The 25,958-nt window shown below is 36.3% G+C and overlaps 1 protein-coding gene across 2 annotated transcripts in view; it reads right to left on the bottom strand.

Annotated features, from left to right (window-relative positions):
- PCMT1 (protein-L-isoaspartate (D-aspartate) O-methyltransferase) overlaps window positions 1-25,958 on the bottom strand; it is a 47,036-nt gene that overhangs the window by 3,772 nt on the left and 17,306 nt on the right. The window contains exons 3-7 of one of the 2 annotated variants that reach the window (XM_041744948.1): window positions 24,542-24,573; window positions 13,492-13,596; window positions 11,278-11,398; window positions 9,305-9,390; window positions 4,439-4,608 (exon numbers count right to left, since the gene is read on the bottom strand). In XM_041744948.1, the coding sequence (XP_041600882.1) occupies window positions 4,439-4,608; window positions 9,305-9,390; window positions 11,278-11,398; window positions 13,492-13,596; window positions 24,542-24,573 (514 nt within the window). Of the gene's footprint in view, window positions 1-4,391; window positions 4,609-9,304; window positions 9,391-11,277; window positions 11,399-13,491; window positions 13,597-24,541; window positions 24,574-25,958 lie in introns of both variants that reach the window. The other variant, XM_041744949.1, reaches the window with a different exon arrangement.

Genomic DNA, 25,958 nt, shown 5'->3' with positions numbered 1-25,958 from the left:
TATAATCTTGTCCATCCTAATACCCCAAAATCTATATAACTTTCACGTTATTTATTTTTCCATTTAATGTTCCAAATTCTACATAACTATCTTTATCTGACTTACATGTGTAGATCACTTACAATAAAAAGTATTATGTCCTAAATTTCTAGAAAGTCTCTTTATTATATATGTGCCAAACATATTCATTAGGTTACCAACTATATAAATATTATTTTATTATATAATGTATAATTATATATAACTTATTAGGTTATTAATTCTAACCTACTAACATTAGTATTGTATATTCTCTTTTTTTAAGATTTTATTTATTTATTCATGAGAGACACACAGAGAGTGAGGCAGAGACACAGGTAGAGGGAGAAGCAGGCTCCATGCAGGGAGCCCGATGTGGGACTCAATCCCAGGACTCCAGAATCATGCCCTGAGTCAAAGGTAGATGCTCAACCACTGAGCCACCCAGGCATCCCAGTATTATATATTCTTTTCAAGAACAAATGAAAAGATGTATTATCAAGAAACAACAATCAAAATCCATGAATGGTTTCTACTTAACAGGTTTTGAGGTAATAAATTGTACAAAGCATTATGAGAATTCCAAGAGCAACAAAAAATGCAAAATATGTCATAATGTTGTAATGTATGTAAAGAAATTAAAAAGGGACAATACAAAAAAATATGAACACAGGATCAACTGGATACCCTAGGACCTACACTGTCAATCTTAAAAATTCCCAACCAATTCATAACATGTTTTTCATGTGTGCATGGCACTTTGAGATGACAATAAGCAAAGCGCTTATTGAATGAGAATCCTGAAACATTCCTTGGTTTCACAAACCAGAGACGGACTTCTTCCATTGTCTCTTGTGACCATTAAAAACAAAAACAAAACTTACCAGATGATTAACAAAATATTGATTCCTACATATAATACTTATGTAAAATAAAATAAAAATTTAAAAATATGAAGTTTATGATGCAACTAATACAACTACTACACATCCATAGTCATGAACATAATACCACAGGTTCTATCTAGATCTATGGCTCATACCTCTGGCATTGTCTCTCCTTTTATTATATTATTCCACCAAAATTATAAACAATATTTTTCCAAGTATAAGGAAATGTAAGTCTACATTCAGGCTTTGAGCTTTATTTGGCACGAGAATTCAGCATGCCTACTAGGGCTCTTTCTTTCCCATACAGCAAAGATTGGATCTCACCCTCACAGGGCACTGCAACTAGCTCTGGATTCCTCAGGAAGAGAAGGATGGAAGGTTGGTGAGAAGCAAGAGAAGATTCAGGAAAAAGAGAGAGAGAGAGAGAGAGAGAGAGAAAAGGTTCAGAAGAAAGCTTGGGGGATGAGCTGTTAAATGAATTCTGAAGAAAATATGAAAGAATAGAGACCACCGAACCTGGCAATAAGACTGACTAGGAGCTTTTGACATAATTCCCAAATGTGGGATGGGCACTCAGAAAATGGTATGCAGGTCTTTTTTAACCACATTCTATCCTTACTACCACTGCCTTATTTAGGCCACTGCCATTTCACCTCCTAACTTGCTACAACCACATTGTTCTGTCGTTTTGTCCCTTTCCAATCTACTCTCTACACCACAGCCAGAGTCATCATTCTGAAATGTAATTCTGATTACTTCACTGTCTGTCTTCAACACTTCAATTGCTCCCTACTAAACACACTACACTCATTGCTCATTTATCTTCTCTAGATTTTTTTCCATCTCCCACATGACCATAAGTTCCATGAGAATGGTCAGTTTCAAATTCACAGCTATGTATCCATGGCCCTAGTATAGTCCCTACTCTCAGTGGGTTCCAGTAAAATTATTTCCTCCCCTTATGTAGGCGCCTAGCATGGGAGGTCCCTGCCCTGGTCATATCAATATGTTTTACTGATTCCCATAACCTTTCCTGTATTTCTTTGAATAACCCTTTGACAAAAACCACTTTAAAATCCTAGCTGAGCATATTTTGTGGCCTGTCTGGATCCTGAGAGTCTAAGAATACGAATAGAAATAGTGGATGATTGGTCTCTTTAGATTTTAAGTTAACTGTTGTTATTTTACCCTTTCAAACATCCTATTTTCTAGTAATTTCTTTCAGTACAAAATTTTCTTTTAATGTGGCAGTTGCTTTTTCCAATTCTGTTTCCAGCTTTTGTTTCACCTTTACATTCTTTAAATCTATATTCTTTAAAGATTTACAACTAAGTAACTGATTATTTTGGGGGGCACCTGGATGGCTCAGCTGGTAAAGCCCCTGACTCTTGATCTCAGGGTCTTGAGTCCAAGCTCCACACTGGGCATAGAGCTTACTTAAAACAAAACAAAAATTTAAAAAAACACACACTATATCTTTGGATGTAGGAAAATGTGTTTGAACAAATAGAAAATTTACCAGAGAAAGAATTAGGACATCCTTCTAGTATAATTAGAGAAAAGTTTTCAGTGATACATATATGTAAAATTGCTCAATCTTTTAAAAAGTTGAAAACTAAAAAGAAAAACAAGTATATATATTTAAATACTTGGTAAATGACTAAGTATATTTGGTAAATGACTTGTTCATAAATTTAAAAGTTAATCTATATTTAATATAAATAGTTTAGTTTTATAATGGGTGAATATAGGTACTGTGGAAATCTAGAGCTTCTATGACCTGGGAAGGGGGGAACCTCTTCATTAAAGGAAGAAAAGGAGGACCAAAACCAAGAATGCATATAAATAAAATCAGATGTCAGGCCAGGAAGGCCCCTAAGCATGTGAAAGTCCCAAAGCTTAAGTTTCATTTACTTCCTGCTAAATCCACCTCTGGTTATAAAAATGAAATATATTTTTGTAATTCCTTCATCATCAAACTGCAGTGGAATGTTCAATACTAATATTAATTGTGCAAAGAAAGCTTTTAAATTTATTAATGAAAATCTGAACTCTTACTTGAATCAAATTTCAGTGTGTTCAGTGTATATTTGCCCCTTTTATACAACAGCAATCATACGGTTATATAACTACATAACCACACTAGAAGCAAAGTCAAGGAAGGTTGTAACTAGTTTTAATAACCACATGACTGTAACTGACAGGACTCCTAGCTTTTTAATTCTTTTTTTAAGAAGTGGCTGTGCTCCAGGTTAGAATTCAAAGAAAATAGCTATATCCACATAATGTGAAGAATAAAATGCAATTCCTAGTAAGATACCCAGAAATGGCCAATTAGAATGAAAAGAAAAACTCAGATTCATTACCATTTATGCAATTAAACATTCTTTCAAAAGGTATCTTTCCTCTTTCCAAAAAAATAAAATTAAGAGGTCTATTAAACTTACAATCACCATTTTACTGAAAATGGTGATTTTTTCATTTATTGAAAAAATAATTATCTTAATATAAGTACCTCTGTCAAATAAAAAAAGATTCTAAAACTAGGAAACTGTTAAACCTTTCTTATTTTATCATTTAATTTTTACTAGTCTTAGCTAATGTCATTCTTACTTATTGATTTCACTCCTTCCCACTGAAGGATGTGGGGAGGGGAAGAAGAGAGGAAGAGAAATCTTGGCTTCAGAAAAAATACTAATTATGCTGAGACATAAAACACAAGTAGGCATTATAATGAGCCATGCTGTACTGAGGATTATGCTGCATGCTGTTGGCCCTTTGGGTGGGTTTGTGAGACCTGGGCACTGTACTCGCTTTGAGCTCACTGAATTCCCCCTTCCACCCCACCCCACCCCAGGAATTTGGTTAGAATGGTTTCAAAATGGGCTGGCCAGTTCCACAGACTGGCAAGAAGTTTATTTCTTATAGCAGCTCTGAAACAGTAGCCGAGTGTAAAACAGACATGGATCGTTAGAATGTCAATGAATCTGATTGAAAGAGAGAAAGCTGAGAGGAAAAATGTCCTCTCTCGGATTCTGACACCTTTGAAAATTGGGACAAGAGTATCTTTTCCCTTCTTTCTCTTTGTAACAATGGTACAACAGGGTGTGAATGGGGCAGGAAAGGATGGCCCCTTCTCTTCACACCAAAGCGTTTGTTTCCATGACCACAGAGCAGCTACAAAAAATGATTTGTGAATACAGAAGCAGAACGGCTGATAATAAAACATCCTTAACAAAATTCTGAACTGTGGCTAAAAGCCTCTTTTTTTAAAAAAGGGGAAAAAAATCCCACCTTTGTGCCAACCAAGTCTCACCCCCCTCTCCCAAAGACATGAGTTAAACCAAAAGAAGGGCAGACTCATGCAAAATTTTTCTAGATTTTTAATGTAGCGAATTTCTGATGTTAAAATGGAGTAGCATAAAGGTGACAACCAAAAAAGCAGCTCTTGTGGTCTAATGTCTTAGAATCCACACCCTTCACCTTGCATGTGTGGAAGAAGAAAGAGCAGAAGATAAAATCACTTCCACCTGGACCACTGCTTCTCCTTATCTGTTAAAGGCACGTATATGACTCCCATCAGGGGCTTCATCTTGACACTGCCATCCTGTAGTTTGTCATACTGCTCCAACATCTGGTTTCCACCTGCGGGACCAACTGGCAATATCAATCTCCCACCAGGCTTTAACTGGTCTATCAGCTAAAAGAAAAAGAAAAAGACATAACACCAACTTACAGATTTTATATTAACAATCATTTTACATTACTATAAACAACTTCCAGTGTCCATGGGTCAAAAGCAGAAATGTACTTTATCTAGTATATACATAGATTGTTAAACTTATTATTATTCTGTCCTCCACTTACCCATTTACTTATCATCCTCCCCTACGAAATTGCAAGTTCTCTTATTCATCTTTGTGTGCCTGTAATCTGACACAGTACACAGCACGACTGTTTGAGATGAACCACCGAATGTAGAGCTCTCCTCTTGGCAAGACCGAAGGCAAAGCGGAACATTTCAATGCCTATAAGCCCGTTTTGAATCTTTGTGGTTCAGGAGAGGAGAGGGGAGCGGTGTAGTGCAGAAAATCAGCAAGAAGTCCCGAGAATTTAGGGCATCACTGAGCCAACAGTACGGGAACCTTGGTTTTATGACTGAATTTAGGATTACTGGCACCATGACAAAGCATGCATTAGAATGAAGACACTCTATTCAATCAAAGACCAAGACCACTCAGTGAATTTTTCTTCCATCAGAAAAATTTTAGATCATATGTTACCATTTGAATGTGGCCTTACGAATGACTACTAATCAAAAACTCTAAGGGAGAACTTTCCCTTGGACAGCATTATCCCAGTAAAGCAAGTCCTCAATTAAAAATTCAGTTGTCAGCAAGCCCATCATATTTTTCCCATTTCAATTTTTACTCAAGTAATTCTCACAAGTATTCTTTGAGTTTCTTTAAATGTCAAAGTTTGTGATAAAAACCAGCAGACTTGCCCCGACTCCAATCTTACTCCCTAAATCCTGTCATTTTAAATCCTCTTAGCTGTGTCTTCCAGTATTTACATTTTTGGTCGTGATTATCTCTAAAGTATGTCTTTTATGTTTTTCATTAAAATATAATTGACATATAACACTATTAGTTTTAGGTGCACATCACAATGGTTTGGTAATATGTATGTACTGTAAAACCATTACCACAATACATTTAATTAACATCCATCACCACACATGGTTACGATATTTTCTTCTTGTGATAAAAAGAATTTTAAAGATCTACTCACTTAGCAACTGCCAAATAAACAATATAGTGCTGCTAACTACAGTCACCATGCTATAGTCTTTAGGTTCTTGTTTCAAATTATATGCTAGACGAAGACTGAGCTCTCTCACATGTATTCTGCTCCTTTCCCTTTTTCCAACCAATATCATAATATTTTAAAACCATTTTCAGTTATGACTGTAAACATAATTTGCAGCTGAGCCAAGAATCCAGTGCTTGTTTCCTTTCTTATACAATTGTTTATCCTGCACTTAGAAACTGAAGCTCTTTAGGGACCTGGCTGGCTCAGGTGGAAGAGCATGGCTCTTGATCTTGAAGTCCTGAGTTTGAGCCCCACACTGCGTGTAGAGATAACTAAAACAAAACAAAACAAAACAAAACAAAACACACACACACACACACACACACACACACACACACACCCTGAAGCTCTTTCTTTTTTCATTCGTTTTCTTTTTAACTGTTTTCTAAATATTAGTATCCTCCAACAACTTCTCAGTAAGATTTTCACAGTCAAACCCATCTAATTAGTGTTCTGTTGTTGTTGGATAGACTCCCTCTGAGTGCCTTCCTCCTCCTGCTCTGAATCCGGAGGCCCAGGAGGCCTGCTGCACAGCTTTCGTCAGGGGAGTTCCCTTTTAACACTGGGGATTCTCATTATCTATCTCCTGAACCAGATGCTCTACCTTCCTATATCCCAGGGCTTCCTCTTTCTGTTTTTTCCTACTCTCTCCTCCCTCATCTTTTGACATTATTAAAGCAATCACTCTAAAAGTATTCTTTGAAACAGCACATGGAGTATTTTAAAAGAGAAAGACTGAGATGTACAGGTCTAAAACTATCTTTATTTTACATATTTGACAATATATGCGGGTACAGAATTCAAAGCTGGAAATCATTTTCAGTTCACAATTGTGACAGTTCGTTCCTCTGACTTGTTGATTGTAATGCTGCTATTCTGCAGTCTGCTGCCTTTCTGATTACCAATTCCTTATAGATTGTTTTGTTGTTCTGGAAACTTTTAGAATCTTCCCTTTATCCCTAATATTCCAGAATTTTATGGTGATATTATGGTTCTTTTTTTTTTTTTTTTTTTTTTGTCTCTCCCTCTCTCTTTTTAGAAAAAGTTCCACATTCTGGGCATCATGATATTTTCAAACTATACTCATGTCCTTTGGTTCTTGGAAATTTTCTTACTTAGGGCTTAGCACTAATCGTTCCTCCATATGGAATTTGAGGCAGCAGCCCCTCTCGTCAGACCCATGCTTCATCTCTTATTTCCAAGATCCTCGTGCCTCCAATTTCTAAGCCCTTTATCAAGTTGTGCAGAGCAAACTGCTTCTGCAATGGTTCCCTCTGCAGGCTCTTTGATCCAACTTCCTGCACCCTTCTGAGTCAGTTACTACTCCATCCGCTTTCCATCTGCATTCACTACAGGGTTTAGGAGTGCAGGCATAATCCCTGAGATAATGAAATATGAAGTTTGTGTTTCTGCTTCCTGCTTTCTGGTTGTTTTGGAGTGATATACAAGAGGAGGCATAAACATCTTTTCTGTTATCTTAAAACTGGAAAGCCCCTCCCTTCAGCATGTCTCTCTTTAATTGGATGTATACAGACCCTTGCAATACTTCCCAAGTGCTACTACAAACATTTAAATTCATACCGAGCTAGGGATGCCTGGGTGGCTCAGTCAGGCGTCTGACTCGATTCAGGTCATGATTTCAGGGTCGTGATATAGAATCCTGTGTTGGGCTCTGCACTCAGTGGGTCAATAGGGAGTATGTTTCTCTCCCTCTGCCCCACCCCCTGCTTGCATGGTCTTTCTCTCTGTAAAATAAATCAATCTATCTTTAAATTCATAAAGCCAGAAATGCCCTTCAGGATCATGTCAGGGACTCAGTGGGAACGATAAGCCCTGGACCCAAGCTCCTTCATTTAAATACAGTTCTATTTTGTATTTTTATTGTTCCTACTAGGCTGCCTTAAAAAAAATTTTTTAAACTTATGGTTTGTGTGTCTATATGTGAACATTCATTGAACTATTCATTTATGATTTGTACATCTTTCTATAGCATATTTTTTTTATCTTAAGTAAACTCTATGCCACACATAGGGCTCAAATTCATGACCCCATGATCAAGTTTTGCATGCTTTACCAACTGAGCTAGTCAAGCATCCCATCTACAGCATATTAACCTTCAATTAAAATGTGTTAAAACCACTGGTTTAGTTTTAAAAAGCAAGCAAAATGGCAACAGGGTCAGAGAAAATAATTTTCTCAGTCATTCAGCCAATAAACACCAAGTCAATGACCGGAACAAGTTCCCTAACTTTCAGCTTCCCATTAACTAAACATACAAAAAGGAGCCCTTCCAGACTGGGGAGTGGCTGAGACTGGGCACAAGTGTCACTCTTAGTACCTCATCATCTAGTCCAGAACTGTGGAAAATTCAAACACCATAGAAACCTAAGATCTCAGTGAACTCAACCAAGGAGTATTAAGGGTTAACAGAAGCTTATCAGTCTTACTAAAACAGCCAATTTTGGGGGTGCCTAGGTGGCTCAATCAGTTAAGCATCTGACTCTTGATTTTGGTTCAGGTCATGATCTCCGAGTCCTGGGATTGAGCCCCACATCAGGCTATGCACTCAGCACAAGGTTTGCTTGAATTTCTCCCCCTCTCTCTGACCGTCCCCGCGCTCGCTTGCTCTCTAAAATTTAAAAAAAAAATTTAAGGGACACCTGTGTGGCTCAGCAGTTAAAGTGCCCACCTTCAGCCCAGGGAATAATCCTGGAAACCCGGGATTGAGTCCTGCATCAGGGTCCCTGCATGGAGCCTGCTTCTTCCTCTGCCTGTGTCTCTGCCTCTCTCTCTCTATTCTCTCATGAATAAATAAAATCTTTAAAAAAAATTTTTTTAAACCCCAAAAAACAATTTTATACTTTAATATTTCCTTGATTATGTAATTACAATACTGGCATATCCTTCCCTCTCATTGCAACTATGCAAACACTACTATTCTTTTAAGATTCAGTTCCAATTCCATTCATGTATGTAGCCTCCTTAACTGTTCCACGTAAAGTTCTCTCCCTCCCTTGAACTTTTACAGTAGTCTATGCTTTCTTTTCCCTTCAGTATATATTATATGCTAATGATATGCTATCATAGCATTAATTTCCCTGTTATATATATATGACACATTTCTTCCAGAATATAAGCTTTGTGAGGGTAAAATGCATGACAAATACCTGCTGGTCTCACCCATGTACCCAGCAATCTCCCATATTCTGGTATTTAATAAAGGACCAAGTGATTATCAGATCATGAACTCCAGATATATTTTCCTAATTTTACAGGCATACTAGTTCTTACATGGATCAAATGCAGTTTCAAATAAGACAGCCACGGACTATGATTCTGTAATTTTCCAAATCATTTACAGAACTCTTTTCATATTAAAAAAATTACCTACTAAGTATAATTAAAATGCATGACATAAAAATCTAATTATGTCTTGATCATCTAGAAGTCATTTGTCTATAAATCTTTTACAGCCTTAGTTGACTAAAGCTGAAAAACACAGAAGAAAACTCAACTCAACTCACCGCCTGGGGTACAACTGGGGCTGCAGCTCCTACATGAATAGCATCATATGGGGCTTCTTCAGCATATCCCATTCTTCCATCCCCCACTGAAAGAAAATAATTATGCTTTAAAAATCAGTTCGGAGGGAACTATTCGGTGTAAAGAATTATAGGAGGTTTAAAGCAGAGCAAGGAGAGACTAAATAATTGATGCTGGGACAACTGGATATTCACATGGAAAAAAAATACATACTTGAATCTCTCTCTTACATACACAAGAATCAACTTCAGAGAGATCAGAGTTCTAAATATGTGACTTAGGGACATATCTTCATGATTTTAGAGCAGTCTTAAAGAGGACACAGAAGAGGTGCCTGGGTGGTATAGTTCAGGTTAAGCATCTGATTCTTGGTTTTGGCTCAGGTCGTGATCTTGGGGTCGTGATCTCCTGGGTGTGAGATGGGATTATGCATTGGGCTCTGTGCTCAAAAGGAGTCTGCTTCAGATTCTGTCTCCCTTTCCCTCTCCCCCTCCCACTCAAGCGCTCTAAGATAAATAAGTTAATTAAAAAAAGAAGAGGACACAGAAAGCACTGGAAAACACTGGTAAGTTTGATACATTAAAACTGTTTCTATTAATCAAGAAAGCACCAATATGAGTGAAAAGGCATGCCAGAGAGTGACGGAAAAGGTCTGCAATATGTATAAATAGACAAAGGGCTAATCTATAGAGGTCCTACATATCTAAGAAAAATACAAATAACTCAATATCTGAACAAGACATTTCACAAAGGAGGACATCCAAATGATCAAAAATATGAAACAGTGTTTGACCTCACCTCTTAGGAGGAAAATACAAAATTAAAATCACAAAAAGATACTGCTATACACTAAGTAGTTAAAAAGAAAAATCTAACAATACCAAGTGTTGATAAGACAGAGAACTAAAAACGCTGATATCTTGCTGAAGGGAATGTAAGCTGGTTCAATCACTTTTAAAAAGTTTTGCAGGATCTATGTTTACCCCATGGAATTGCAGTAATACTCTACATAAATGAAGCTCCAAATTTGCATTTGGATCTTTGTATACATATGTTCAGGCAGTATTTTGAACATTTCCAATTTAGAAATAACCCAAAATATCCATCAATGGTAGAATAAACAAATTTTGGTAATGTCCTTTACACTGGAACATTAGCAATAAAAATTAACTATAAAAAAATGTGAGTGACTCTTATGAACAATGTTGAATGAAAGAAGTCATTCATCATAGAATATGATGCTGTATGATTCAGTTTATCTGAAATTCAAAATTAAATTAAGCATTGTTTATGGAAGTACAATTAGGCAGGAAAAGCATAAAAGTAATGATGCTGTTTAGCACTAAAAAGAAGGGAAAGAGTTCTGAGGAGGGAAAAGCAAGCAAAAGACATCCAAGCTACCAATGCTGCTCTCTTTTTAGATCAGTATAGCGATGAAGCAGGTATTTTTGCTAAGTTTCACATTTATGCTCTATGCATAGTTTGATGTTTGTTATTTCTAGTGTGCTCACATGGATACTGCTGAAAAAAGCAATCTACAGGACAGAATGTATGAGTCAACTAAAAAAACTGTATATGTTACTTATTCAAGCATATATTTATATGTCTAGAAAACTTAAGAGGGAAAAGGAGGGTTTCTTTTTTATCTTAAAGATTTCTGCACTTTAAATTTTTCATAGTGGGCACTTGCTACTTTGCTATTACTTCTTCAAAAGCAATGAAGAAAGAACTCCCAACATGAACATTTTCTGCAATAGTTAAATCCTATCAGCACCATGGTCAAGGCAGAACCAGCATAACATTTTATAGTAACTGTTTCCCTTATGTACTACTTGAAGTGAATGTCTAAAAAAAAAAGAAGCAAAAATTAGCTTGAGAATTATTTAGTTTACATGGGATCTTCTGAAAATAAAATTCTCCAGAGAGGAAATTTTTAAAGTTTTCTCATACTCACCAACCAGCTGCACTCTCCCTGAAGACAAAAGCACCGGATCGTCCTTTCTGACATTATTTATTGAGTCATCTACTAGCTCTTTAATGTGGTCAATTCCTATGACTTTTCCACTAGAGCCAACCTGGAAATGAGGGAATAATTCAATAGCTCACTGACCTAAATTTGTTTCTCAAGTGTCATTAAAGTGTTTCCTCGCCTACAGTCATATTCTGCAATGTGAAATGAAGACAAACAGCCTAAGCTTTCAATTAGTTATTCAGTTTGCTGTAAAATATTTACCAAATACAATTTTTTTCAGCTATAACCCTCAAATGGATAATTATATTTCAGTAATTATGAAACTAGAATCAGTTACAAAAACTTACAATACTAAAAAAAATCCTTTCTTCGATTTCTAATTTTTAAACCCCAAACCCTGAAGATTTAACTGCTTAGTATTAATATTAAATATTAAATGTTTAATAATTGCTTAATAAATTAATATTAAATACTTAAATTGCATTTAACTAATATTAAATGGTGGTGCTATCATTTTTAATTTAAATTGCATCTAAAAGTGTGACTTCAAACATTAAAATGTTACATAAAAAATTCTATAAGGATTTCTACACCTGATTGTACTGCCATATATGGAAAATATAAAATACATAAAAATATAAAAAGGCTCAAAGTATAAATATTAATTGTAAAATAAAGAAAGACAATAAAGACTCTGAAGTCAGACTACCTGGGTTCACATCTAAGCTTCATCACTTACTTACACCTGTACAACTGTGGCAAGTTATTCTATGAATCAGGTTCCTCAGCTATAAAATGACAAGGAAAAGGGTACATACATATCTTATAAATGATGTGAAAAGAGACTATGTGAAAAGCATTTAGAACACTGACTAGCACACATGGTAAATGTATGAAAAATATTAAATTAACACTACTTTTAAAAAGATAATTCAGAAGTCTAATGATTTTTAAAAAGTGAATTTTTCTCTGAAACCACATGTCAAATATTAAGAACATATCATTAAGTAAATATTGTGTCTAAGCTTTAAAAAAATATCCTGGGGTGCTTGAGTGGCTCAATCTGTTGAGTAGTTTCTGCCTTTGGCTCAAGTCATAATCCTAGGGTTCTGCCATGGAGCCCCACACTGGGCTCCCTGCTCAGCCAGGAGCCTGCTTCTACCTCTTCCTCTGCCCCTCACCTTGCTTGTGCTCCCTCTCTCTCTTTCATGCTCTCTCTAGCACATGCTCTCTCTCAAATAAATAAAGTCTTAAAAAAAAATCCTGACATTACATTAAGGAAGGCTTAATTTCTATAAAACAAGTAACAACTGAAAAGAAATACCTGAGTTCTTATTAAGGAACAGACACTGTTCTGGATGCTTAGAATACATCAATGAAAAAAAATATATCAAAATTCCCACCTCCCTAGAGCTTAGGCTAGTAGTCTACCAGTTACATATTAACAGCAAGTTAAATGAATTCTAGTCTTAGATGCATCATCCATAAATCCCAACCTAACTTAACCAGAACCTTCCTATCTGGTTCCCAGGGACAAGATTTTTCATAATAATCAAATTGATTTGATTATCTGTGCACAGATAAACCTTTACTCAAGGTGCCTGAGTAGGCCTTCAAACAGATTGCATAGTTACTTACCAGACAGATAAGTAATAAACTTGAAGTATAATAAATAAGGCATTTTTCTAAGAGTACTTTTCTTAATATAAAAGAAGCTCTACTCTTATTTCTAATTACCCTGTAGGAGTGTTTAGAAATCAGACTCTCTATATCATTTTCTGCCAGCTGAGAATTTGCAGGAATGCAGTCTGGAAGCTACTGGTTGCCATCTTGTGATCACAAGGGAAGAGCCTGACTGAAGCCAACATTTGGAGGAAAGCAAAGCCAAACCAAGAACCAAAGAGACATTCAGTCAATAAAAATGTCTGATCTTCTTTTGAATCCAGCCACACAAAATGCCAGTTAACACTTTAGACTTTTCCATTCTATAAACCAAATAAATAACCTTTCACCTCTGCCAGTTTGGACTGAATCTTCTGTTACTTGCAACAACAAAAAATCCTAAGTGATACATATTCCAACTGCTATACTAATAGAATTTTAAAAAAAACAAACCTCAAAAGCTGCTAGTAAAGAAACATACAGCCAAATATATAATTGTTTCTGCTGGAACAAAATGAAAAATAAAGCTCTTACCATACGTGCAAAACATGCAGTAAGGATTCCACTTCCAGATCCTACATCAAGAGCTTTAGCTCCTTCATGCAATTGATCAAATAGAAGTTCTAGTGCATATGCATGCTGTCAAGAGAAAACAAAGGAAATATTCTTTTTTTTTTCAAGACTCTATATAAAGTATATATACCATGGCATATAAAGTTGCCAACTTCATACCAATTTTCCTACTATTGTCATCTACCAAGATAATGAAAACACAATATATTATATGCTTATATTTACAGAATAAAGAAAATTTTTACTGATTAAATTCTTTTTCTTATTAAATTCTTATATTTACTTAAAATGTTTTAGTAATTTTAGATCTCCAGTGTGTGAATTTTTAAATTTTAATTAGTTAAAAGTCAAAAGCTACAAAAGGATCCACAGTGAAGTCTCTGCCCCACCCATCTCCAACCTTCCCAATCCCCCAAAATTTCACTCCCTAAAGGCAATCCATGTTGTCAGATTTCTTGTGATTCCTTTCAAACATATCCATTCTATGTATATATAAGCAAATACGTATCTGTTTTTTTCATTTATCTTGAAGAACCTTTCTTATCAATACTTATATAGCCTGTTCATTCTTTTTTATGGCTGAGAAGTATATTCTTATATGTATATTATAGTAACAAAAATCTACTCCCTCCCAAAATCCCTAATGAGGGATATTTAAGTCAGCTCCAATCTTCTCTAACAAGAGATGAAATCATCTTAAAAGGTATATGTGTAGGATAATATAATAATGTTTATAGAAATCTTATAGAGTAGGGCACCCGAGTGACTCAGTCAGTTAATCAACTGACTCTTGATTTTGGCTCAGGTCCTGATCTCACCGATCGTGAGATCAAGCCCCACATCTGGCTCCATGCTCAGCAGAAGTCTGCTTAGATTTTCTCTACCTCTGCCCTTTCCCCTACTCGTGAGTGCTCACTCTCTCTCTTTCTCTCTCTCAAATAAATAAATTCTTTAAAAAAATCCTATAAAGTATATTTATAGGATCAATTCTGAGAAGTAGGGCAGCCCCAGTGGCACAGTGGTTTGGCGCCACCTGCAGCCTGGGGTGTGATCCTGGAGACCCGGGATCGAGTCCCACATCGGGCTCCCTGAATGGAGCCTGCTTATCCCTCTGCCTGTATCTCTGCCTCTCTCTCTCTCTCTCTGTGTCTATGAATAAACAAATAAAATCTTAAAAAAAAAATTCTGAGAAGCAGAATTGAGGGGGTCAAAGGATATATATTTTTATGTTTCAGTATATATAAATTATTAATCAAATAAAATAGTCTTGGATACACTTTGGACCAAACCAAGAAATAAAGCCTTTTCTATTCCATCCTCTTTATAAACGTACATTTCAGTGCTTTTCTAAAATAGGCAGTTAGAACTAATAAATATTATCTCAAAAGATGTCCTTAAATGTCTGCTATGTTCATTATTAAAAATCATCAGAGGGCGCCTGGGTGGCTCAATCAGTTAAGTGTCCAACTCCAGGTTTTGGCTCAGGGTCATGATCTCATGGGTCATGGGATAGAGCCCCACATGGGGCTCTACACTCAGCATGGAATTTGTCCCTCTCCACAATTCTCTCTCAAGAACAAATAAAATATTCTTAAAAAAGAAAAAAGAAATTTAAGCATCTGAAATAGGGAATTTTCAAAATGGAGGTTCACTGGAAACTCCCTATTTATTCATTCATTTATTTTAAAGATTGTATTTATTTATTTATTTATTTACTAGAGATACAGAGAGAGAAGCAGGCTCCTCAGGGAACCTGAGGACTTTATCCCAGGACCTCTGGATCACAACCTGAGCCAAAGGTAGGTGGGTCAACCACTGAGCCACCCAGTCTCCCATGGAAACTCCCTATTTAGAAGACAAATTTAGATGACCAAAGCCAGAATATTAGTTACATTGAGGGTAGAGTCTAAGAAACTGGCATTTAGAGAGGCTGCTAGGACGTAGGAAATGTTCTGATCTTCATCTAGGTGGTGGTTACATATATACATATGTGAACATTCATTAAGCTATACACCTAAGATCTGTATGTCTTACTGTGTGTATAGTAACTTAAAATATTATTGAGCGGCACCTGGGTGGAGCAGTCAGTTAAGCATCCAACTCTTGGATTCTTGGTCATGATCTCAGAGACCTGGGACAGAGCCCTATGTCAGGCTCTACACTCAGCACAGAGTCTGCTTGTCCTTCTTCTGTTCCTCCCCCTGCCTCTCTCTTTTTTTCAAATGGATAAGTAAAATCTTTTTTAAAAAAATTATTGAAAAGACTATTTATTCCAATCACTAAAAGTAAATGATCAGACATCATGCTCCCCCTGATGTGACGGAACAGAAAGAACCATTAGGCAGTGTTCTTGAAAAGGGAGGTAGGAGGGATTAAGTTAAATACCACAGGAAACAATTAACCAAGTTTAGAATATGGGAAATTCTACAGGACAAAAGGACAGGTTTTGTTGTTGTTTTTTAAGACTGATTTATTTATTTGAGAGAGGGAAAAGGAGGGAGAGGGGAGGGGGAGACAGAAAGAAAAACTTAAGCAAACTCTGCATTGAGTGTGGAGCCCAACATAGGGTTCAAACTCATGACTCTGAGATCAGGACCTGAGCTGAAACCAGGAGTCAGACACTCACTGCAGTGTCTGGACCTTGTTTGGATCTTATTTAAGCAAATCAACCATTAAAGTTTTTTTGAAACACCTAGTACAGTCTGAGCATGAACTATGTTTAAGATAATAACATACTGGGGATCCCTGGGTGGCACAGTGGTTTGGCGCCTGCCTTTGGCCCAGGGCACGATCCTGGAGACCTGGGATCGAATCCCACATCGGGCTCCCGGTGCATGGAGCCTGCTTCTCCCTCTGCCTGTGTCTCTGCCTCTCTCTCTCTCTCTGTGACTATCATAAAAAAAAAAAAAAAAAAGATAATAACATACTAAGGAACACCACTAGGTATGATATAGTATTGCCATGTTTTTAAAGTCATTGGATTTATATTTAAATATTTAGGGGTGAATAATATTATGCTTGAGATTTGTTTTTAAATAGTTCAGCAAGAGAGAGACAAAGATAAAAACAAGATTAACAAATTGTGGGTAATTATTAAAGGTGATGATGGCTACATGAGGGTTCATTTTATTATTCTATTTGTATATGTGGTGTTGGAAACTTTCCATATAAAAAAGTTAAAAAGTTAAGACTACTATGCCACAACTAATGTAAGAAGGGAAAAAGGCCTTTAATAGATACAACTACACACAATCCTAAGATCTTCAAACAGTGTTCCAGAGAGTCATTAAGGTTCCACAAAAGCCCTTTAGGGATAACACAAAGATGTAAACTGAGGGATGGGTGTGTTTTAGGAAAAGAGTAAGAGAGAACTAACTTTAACTATTTTTCACATAGATTGCTCTACAAGAGAGGCTCTTGTCTAAAGAATAAAAAACAAAACAAAACAAAAAAAGAGTGAAAAACACTAGTGCTATGAAAAAGAGTTCTGGATTAAGCATCAAAAGTAGCTTTCATCAGACTTTTAATCAGTTATGAGGTTTAGAATTAATAAGATAACAAGTATTAGACTTGAAAAATAGGGAATTAATCAAAGAAACAAAATAACTCCTGCAATATCTGGCTTTCCTGATTCAGAAATCAAAGGACCTTCTTTAATCTATAGGCAGTACTGTACCATCTTAATCCCAAAAAACCCTTAGGGATATTTTTTTCAGTACTAAGTTTGTATAAGATTTTTTTTTTAAGGGGACTATCACTGAGCCATTATTAAAGCCTCATTCGATTTAAAATGTCAAGGTCTTCAATCACAATTATTAGATTTTTTTAATACTTTTATCACCCTACCTATTATTTTCTGGATAACACGTTTATCTCTAAATCCCAAAACTACAGTTTTTTAAATGTTCTTTTTTATAATTATGAAAAATTTTAAATCCACAAATACATTGAATACCCTTTTTTCCTTATATACAGTCACCAACTTGATATATTGTGCCAGCTGTTTTATCAAACCATCTGAAAATAGGCTGTGGACATCACGATACTTCACTCCAAAATACTTCAGCATGAATCTGCCAAAAAACTAGGACATTTCCCTTTGCAACCACATCACCATTAATACACTCAAGAAAATCATCAATTCAGTGTCATCTAATATATGTACCATACTCAAATTTCAACTGTCCCCAAAATGTCCTTTAAAACTGTTCAAGGTTTATGCATTGCATTTGTCAATATAAAATATTCTCCCCTCAATTCTCCTGTACCTACCACTTCTCTGTTCTTTAAAGCACAGACTCCTTTAGGGAGTCCTGTCTAGCTGTCCCACATAATACCCTATATTCTAGATGTGTGAATTTCCTCATGATTAGATTCAGATCAAAGACGTAGCAAGAACAGCACCTAAGGCTTGCTATGCACCTCCCACTGCATCACATCAGGAAGCACATAATGTTGGGTCACCTCATCCCTGGACCTGCCAAGCTCAACCGTTCAGTTAAATATGGTAACAACATAGATTACTCTTATCTTAAAGGCATAATTTTCTCTTTGTAATTAATAAGTCCTATGTAGAATAATCATAGGACTATGAACATTTTTGCGCCCCAACAACCTTCCTCTAAATTGTTCTAGATTGATGATTTCTGCCCAATTCATTTTTGTGCCCCAACAACCTTCCTCTAAATTGTTCTAGATTGATGATTTCTGCCCAATTCAATCATATTGATGATTTTTAAATAGTGATTTTTTTAAAGGTTCTATTATTCCCTCCATATGTATTAATTGGCATTTTTCTGTTTTTCATTTTTTCCCTGTCTTGCCTTTTTAAAAAAATCTCTACGAATTCATGAATTTTTGTTTCTTAATTCACAGTATTACAATCCATTATCTTCATTATCTATCATTTTTCAATTCTCAAATTATCTCCAATTTGGCCTCTGGTAGTCTCTTCAAACCTGCTCCTATGTCCTTCCAACATCACCCCATCAACCTCTGAGTACTTCCTCACCTTCCAAAATTTGGTCACTTCTCCAAGGGGAGTAGAAATGATATTTAGGATTCAATATCTATATGCTAAATGTGCTCAGGGTCCTCAAGATGCCATTTTAACAGATTACTTTTAATTTCTTGCCCAAAGCATATATCACATTTTCAATTAAGACTTTGGAAAATATTCCAGGGTTGTAGATACTTCCAAGCAAGTCTGTGACTTATTTTTTTATTTTTTTAAAGATTTTATTTATTCATGAGAAACACAGAGAGAGAGAGAAGAGAGAATGGCAGAGACACAGGCAGAGAGAGAGGCAGGCTCCATGCAGGGAGCCAGATGCGGGACTTGATCCCAGGACTCCAGGATCACGTCCTGGGCCGAAGGCAGGCGCTCAACCTCTGAGCCACCCAGGGATCCCCTAAGTCTGTGATTTAAAAGTTCATTACACAGATGTCATTTCTCTTTGCTCCTCACTTTCTGTTTCTTTTAATACTTCTAAGATGAAAAAAAATACTTCTAATATCTATATAATAAATGATGCAAAAATCACAAATGTTTGTTCATATAGTTAATACTATTTTATTCTACTCACATTCTGGTTCAGCAAGCATCAAAGGATTATTACTGTTTGTACATACCCACATACGTATAGATGTACTGTGTGACTATATATATATATACACATAAATACACACACATTTTCCTTATTAAGAGACACAAGTAAAGATACATAAGTAATTAAAATGCATTCTTTTATATATAAGAAAATTCTAATACAAACTATGACATGGAAGAACCTTGAGGATGTGACACTAAGTGAGATACACTAGTCATAAAAAACAATACGGCGTGATTCCACTTATAGGGTATCTAGAGTAATCAAATTCATAGAGACAGTGGAATGGTGGTCACCTGGGGCTGGGGAAAGCAAGGAATGGGAAATTACTGTTGAATGGGTAGAGAGTTTTAGTTCTGCAAGACGATAAGAGTTCTGGAGATTGGTTACACAACAATATCAATGTATTTTTTTTTTAATCCATTTTTTTAAATTTTTTATTCATTTATGATAGTCACAGAGAGAGAGAGGCAGAGACACAGGCAGAGGGAGAAGCAGGCTCCTTGCACCAGGAGCCTGATGTGGGACTCGATCCCAGATCTCCAGGATCGCGCCCTGGGTCAAAGGCAGGCGCTAAACCGCTGCGCCACCCAGGGAGCCCCAATATCAATGTATTTAACACTATTAAGCAATACACTTAAAAAACAGTTGAGAGGGCACCGGGGGTGCCCAGTGGTTGAGCATCTGCCTTTGGCTCAGGTCCTGATCCCAGGATCCTGAGATCGAGTCCCCCATCAGGCTCCTCAGAGAGAGCCTGCTTCTCCCTCTGCCTATGTTTCTGCCCCTCTCTCTGTGTCTCTCATGAATAAATAAATAAAATCTTTAAAAAAAAAAAAAAAGGTTGAGATGGTAACTTCTGTGTTATATCCATTATACCACAATAAGAACTGTTTTAAATGCATCCTTTTCAACAATTAAAAGACAATCCAAATAAGAAATGAAAAGAGATATGAATAAACACTTCTCCAAAGAAGATACACAAATGGTCAATAAGCACTTGAAAGGATGCTTAACATCATAACCACTAGAGCAATGCAAATCAAAACCACAATACTACTTCACAGCTACTAGGATGGATAAAATAAAGCATACAATAACAATTGTTGACAAGAAAGTAGAGAAACTGGAGTCCCCATTTGTACCTTGCTGGTGGGAATGTAAAACAGTGTAGCCATTTGGAAAAAAGTTTGGCAGTTCCTTAGAATGCTAAATATAGAATCACTGTATGATCTACCAATCCCACTCCTAAGAATTGAAAATACATGCATACACAAAAACCTGTACATTAATGTTCAGAGTAGCATTTTTCACAGTAGCTTGAAAGTGGGAACAACTTAATGTTCATCAACTGACAAGCAAAGTGTGGTATGTCTACACAATGGAATATCATTCACTATAAAAAGAAATGAATTAGAGATACATCCTACAACAGAAACTTTGGAGATACTGCAAAGTATAAAAAGCCATTGGCAAAATGCCGTAACTTTGTATGATTCCATTTATGCAAAATGTCCAAAAGAGATATAGAAACAAAAAGCACATTAGTGGTCACCAGGACCTAGGCAGAGGAGAGATGGGAATTCACTGCTAATGGATAACAGCGTTCTTTTGGATGTGAGAAAAATGTTCTGAAATTGGATAGTGGTGCTGTTTGCACAATTCTAAACAGACTAAAACCTATGGAATTATAGACTTTAACAGGATGAATTTTATAGTATATGAATTATAATAGCTTACTAAATTGGTTATTTCTTTTTGTTGTTGAAAAATGCATCCTTTGCCACGGAGCTACCGCCATGTTTTGTCTGGCAGTGAACTAAATATTCAGCACCAAGCTTCAGGCGGGAAAAATGGCATACAGTATTTTCTTTAATAGCTGAAGACTCACCCCTCCAGTCAACTTCCCAAACATGTGGGGTACCAATTCTCCAAACTAACTTTTAGAATTAATGTTTCTATATAAATCTTTTATTTCAAGTAGTAGTTCAAACTGCTTGCAGGAATCTTAAGATTACAATTTTTATAATCATTTCTTTGAATAGTTAACATATTTAAAAAAACATTCCTAGGGCACCTGGGTAGCTCAGTTGGTTGAGCCTCTGACTCTTGATTTTGGCTCAGGTCATAATCTCAAGGTTCTGGGGAACCCTGCATTGGGTTCCCTCAAAGGGGAATCTACTTGGGGATTCTCTCTCTCCCTCTGCCCCTCCCCCTGCTTGTGCATACGCACACTCTTTCTCTAAGATAAGTAAATAAATCCTAAAACACACACATGCGCACACACACATTCCTATTCCATGGTTAAAAAAACACAAAAAAGTGAGGGATGCCTGAGTGGCTCAACTGGTTAAGAGTCTTCCTTTGGCTCAGGTCATGATCCCAGGGTACTGAGACTGAGCCCCGAGTCAGGCTCCATGCTCAGAGGGGAGGCTGCTTCTCCCTCTCCCTCTGTCTGCTGCTTCTCCTGCCTGTGCTCTCTCTGTCCAATAAATAAAATCTTTGGGGCACCTGGGTGGCTCAGTCAGTTGAGTATCTGCCTTCCACTCAGGTCATGATCTCAGGGTCCTGGGATCAAGCCCCACATCAGGCTCCCTGCTCAGTGTGGAGTTTGCCTCTCTCCCTCCCCCTGCCTATACATTCGCACTCTCTCTCTCCCTGGCTCATCTCTCGCTCACTTGCTCATTCTTTCTCTCAAATAAATAAAACTTTATAAAAAAATCTTTAAGAAAAAACACAAAACAGAAAAACAGTAACAATAACAACCACCACCACCACCAAAGAAGGGGGCACCTAGCTGGCTCAGCTGGAGAAGCGTGCAACTGTTGATCTTGGGGTTGGGCATATAAGCCCCACCTTGGGTGTAGAGATTATTTAAATAAATAAATAAACTTTTAAAAAAAAGCTCAAAACAAAAAAAAAAAGAAAAATTGCTAACGTGTAGAGGGTACAAAGTGAAAAGCAGATCTCACTTTCACACTCATCCCTCCAATCATCTAATTATGACCTGAGAAGAAATCATTTTTAGGGCAGCCCGCCCAGGTGGCTCAGTGGTTTAGTGCCTGCCTTCAGCCTAGGGTGTGATCCTAGAGACCCGGGATCGAGTCCCACGTCCAGCTCCCTACATGGAGCCTGCTTCTCCCTCTGCCTGTGTCTCTGCCTCTCTCTCTCTCTCTCTGTGTCTCTCATGAATAAATAAATAAAATCTTTAAAAAAAAAAAAGGAAAAAATAATTTTTAGTTTTCATGCCTATTAAGAAGACGTGTGTTTGTTTATGTGCACATTTGATTTACTATTCTGTATTCTACATTTATACTTAATGTTTCCTGAACATCTTGCCATGTTGGTACTTACAGATATTCCTCACTTAACAGCTACAGTATTTCACTGTATGGATGTACTATAACTATTAACCATCTACTATTAGTTGACTATTAGCGATCAGTGTTGTTTTTTGTTTTCTATTATAAATAATGTGGCAATGAACATCTAGTCATTTTGTACCTAAAAAATATAGCACAGGATAAATATCTTGAAACAAAACAGAAGAGTGTAAGATATCTTTATTTCACATTTTATAGATTTGTCAAACTGTCTTCCAACACTAACAATTTACTCTCTCAACAAAAAGTATGTGATTGTTTCCCCCTTTCCAATACAAAGTATTAAATTTTTTGATCTTTGACAATCTGATAGGTGAAAAATGGTACTTCACTACAATGCTAACGTGTAATTTACTAAGTATATAAATATTAATGTAAATGACATTTTTAAAAATTTGTTTAAATGTTAACATCATCTGTATTTCTTTTTCTATGAACTATCATTCTTGTACTTTACCTATATTCTTTTGGGTTTCCCAGTCTTTCACGCTTCTTAATTTATAAAATGCACACCAACACTTGTATATGAAAATTAACCCTAGGTTGTTACATGTATTACAAATACTTTCCTCAGTTTTTCTTCTTTTAATTTTGCTTACTACATTTTTTTCTCTGCAGAATTCCTAAATTCTTATGTTGCAAAATATACCATGGTTTTAATGGCTTGACTTTTGTCACATTTTAAAAAGTCATTTCTAGGGGCACCTGGATGGTGCCCTAGTTGGTTAAGCATCTGACTCTTGATTTCAGCTTAGCTCATGATCTCAGAGGTCATCAGATCCAGCCCCACATTGGGCTCCACACTCAGCAGAGAGTCTGGCTCTCTTTCTCTCTCTATGCCCCCCAGCCTCTCCCCCAGCTCATACTCTCTTACTAGAATAAATAAATCTTTAAAATATAAATAAAAATAAATTTTAAAAGTGTAATTTCTATTTAATGTTTACAAATATTTTTCCTGTATTTTCATCTAGTATAATTACCAGTTCATCATAATATACATGTTAATTTATCTTTTTTTTTTAAGATTTTATTTATTTATTCATGACAGACATAGAGAGTGAGAGAAAGAGAGGCAAAGACCTAGGCAGAGACCTAAGCAGAAGGAGAAGCAGGTTCCATGCAGGAAGTCCGATGTGGGACTCGATCCTGGGACTTCAGGATCACACCCTGAGCCAAAGGCAGATGCTCAACCACTGAGCCACCCAGGTGTTCATGAATTTATCTTAATATAAAGAAGGCTTTCTCTTTAAATGAGAGCTTCTCCAATCCCAAATACTTTCAGAGAATGAGAAAGCTATTGTTCTTCTCCCCAAAAACTAACAGAGTACTCATTCAAATAACTGACATTTAAAACCCAAGAAAATTCCCAACAGATTAAAAGTGCTAGATAACTTAAAATAGGTTCTTTTCCAAGGTACAGAACTTCAAAGCTGCTATACTTGACCAGACCCTAATGAATTTTCCAAATAAGAAATAATATTCAATTTGAGATTTCTACAATATATCCATTATATTATTCAAAATATTCTCTTCCTTTTTTTTTTTTTAAAGATTTTATTTATTTATTCATGAGCGACACTGAGAGAGAGAGAGAGAGAAAGGCAGAGACATAGGCAGAGGGAGAAGCAGGTTCCATGCAGTGAGCTCAATGTGGGACTCGATCCTGGGACTCCAGGATCACGCCCTGGGCTGAAGGCAGCCACTAAACCACTGAGCCACCCAGGTGTCCCAAATATTCTCTTCCTTAATTTGTTCATCACTAAATAACCTTTTATATCCAATTTTTATGCGACTAGATACTAATGACAACCAACAAAAACTTTAATGACTACTTCTACCAAGAAGACTTTCCTCTATACACTGTATATTAAGAACAAGAGGTTCATTACCCATCTACATAACTCATAGATGATAAAACTGATCCAATTAAAAGTTTAACTTTTTAAACGTTTTTTACTGAAGAAAACAATCTTACAGGAAAAATGTGATCCACTCATACCCAAAGGACCAAAGTTAACTTACCATGTGTGGAGCACTGATTGTTGCTTGGAAACCTGCAAAAGAAGAAGAAAACTACTGACATACTCAGCTGCAAAAACATACCAGACACTCCATGTAACTCCTTTTTTAACATCTACAAATTCTGTTTCATAGTAATATTTTTTTTATTTTTATGATCTCAAGGAAATAAAACTTTTATTTTGCATTTTAGAGTACTGTCAAGAAGCTTAGTTAAAATGAGAAAATACAATCCTGCCAAAGCCTAATGTGCTCATCTAGTATAACACTCCCACTATTTCTGAAAATTTCTTCTCCCATAGAGTTAGCTAAGAAAGTGAGAATGTCAAGAAGTTGAGTTGGTAAGTTTATGACTTGATTTCTCTCTCTGGGTTTGTTTTTTTTTAAGATTTTTATTTATTTATTCATGAGAGACACAGAGAGAGAAAGGCAGAGACACAGGGAGAGGGAGAAGCAGGCTCCTCAAGGGGAGCCTGATGTGGGACTTGATCCTGGAACTCCGGGACCATGCCCTGAACCGAACGCAGATGCTTGACCACTAAGCAACACAGGTGTCCCTCTCTCAGGGTTTATAAAAAGAAAATAAACTTCCACATGTAATAAATATGCAAAATCTCTGAAAATTAAATTGCTTCATATTTCTGGCAACTTACTGAGCAACTGGCAAACGAAGCAGCTTAAGAGACTAATAAACGACCTCAATTTACTCTGTATACTATCACCTGGTGGTAATTTACAATCTTTTCTTAGTTTTTGGCTTTCAAATTTTTTCTTCCAGTGCTGCTTTTTCAAAACTTATTTACCTGCTTCTGCATCTGAAGCAATTTTCACTGAGCGGTGGTAGCAGGTGCCTTCGGGGTTCAGAAGCTCCCCAGGATCTTCTTTGCTGACTGTCATAGTGCTTCAAAAGAAGAAAGTATGGCAGCTGGCTGACTGAATCCTGAGGCCCTTCTAAGCCTCAAAGGCGCCCACTGCCAAGGCTCAGCAGTTCAGCAAAACCTGCTTCAGGAGAAGGAGTTAAATATCGAATTTTCTAAAACCAAGCACAAACCTAAAAATTCAGGGCAAGTAAAGCAGAGAAGTCAGTAACCACTTAATTACATTTACTTCCTTTAATATTGATTTATAAAACTAATATTAATGTGAAAAATAGCTTTAGTCAACATTAAGGCCCTAAAGAAAACTTAGCACTCAGCTTAAACTGAAATTTTCATTAAAAGTATGTCTTAAAGAAAATGTTTAAAATATTCTCTATATATATTACATGCAGTTTGAAAAAATAGAAAAGGTACTTCATACATAACATCATTTTATTGAAATGGCTATGTTCGGGATTATGACATTTAACTGAGGCATAAAATTCAAACTAGCAAGGTAGTAATAGATAAATATCTGTGTTCCAATCTATTTTTACTTAACA

This window comes from Vulpes lagopus, chromosome 2 (assembly GCF_018345385.1).
Source record: "Vulpes lagopus strain Blue_001 chromosome 2, ASM1834538v1, whole genome shotgun sequence".
NCBI lineage: Eukaryota > Metazoa > Chordata > Mammalia > Carnivora > Canidae > Vulpes > Vulpes lagopus.
This window is presented reverse-complemented; position numbering and strand designations above follow the sequence as displayed.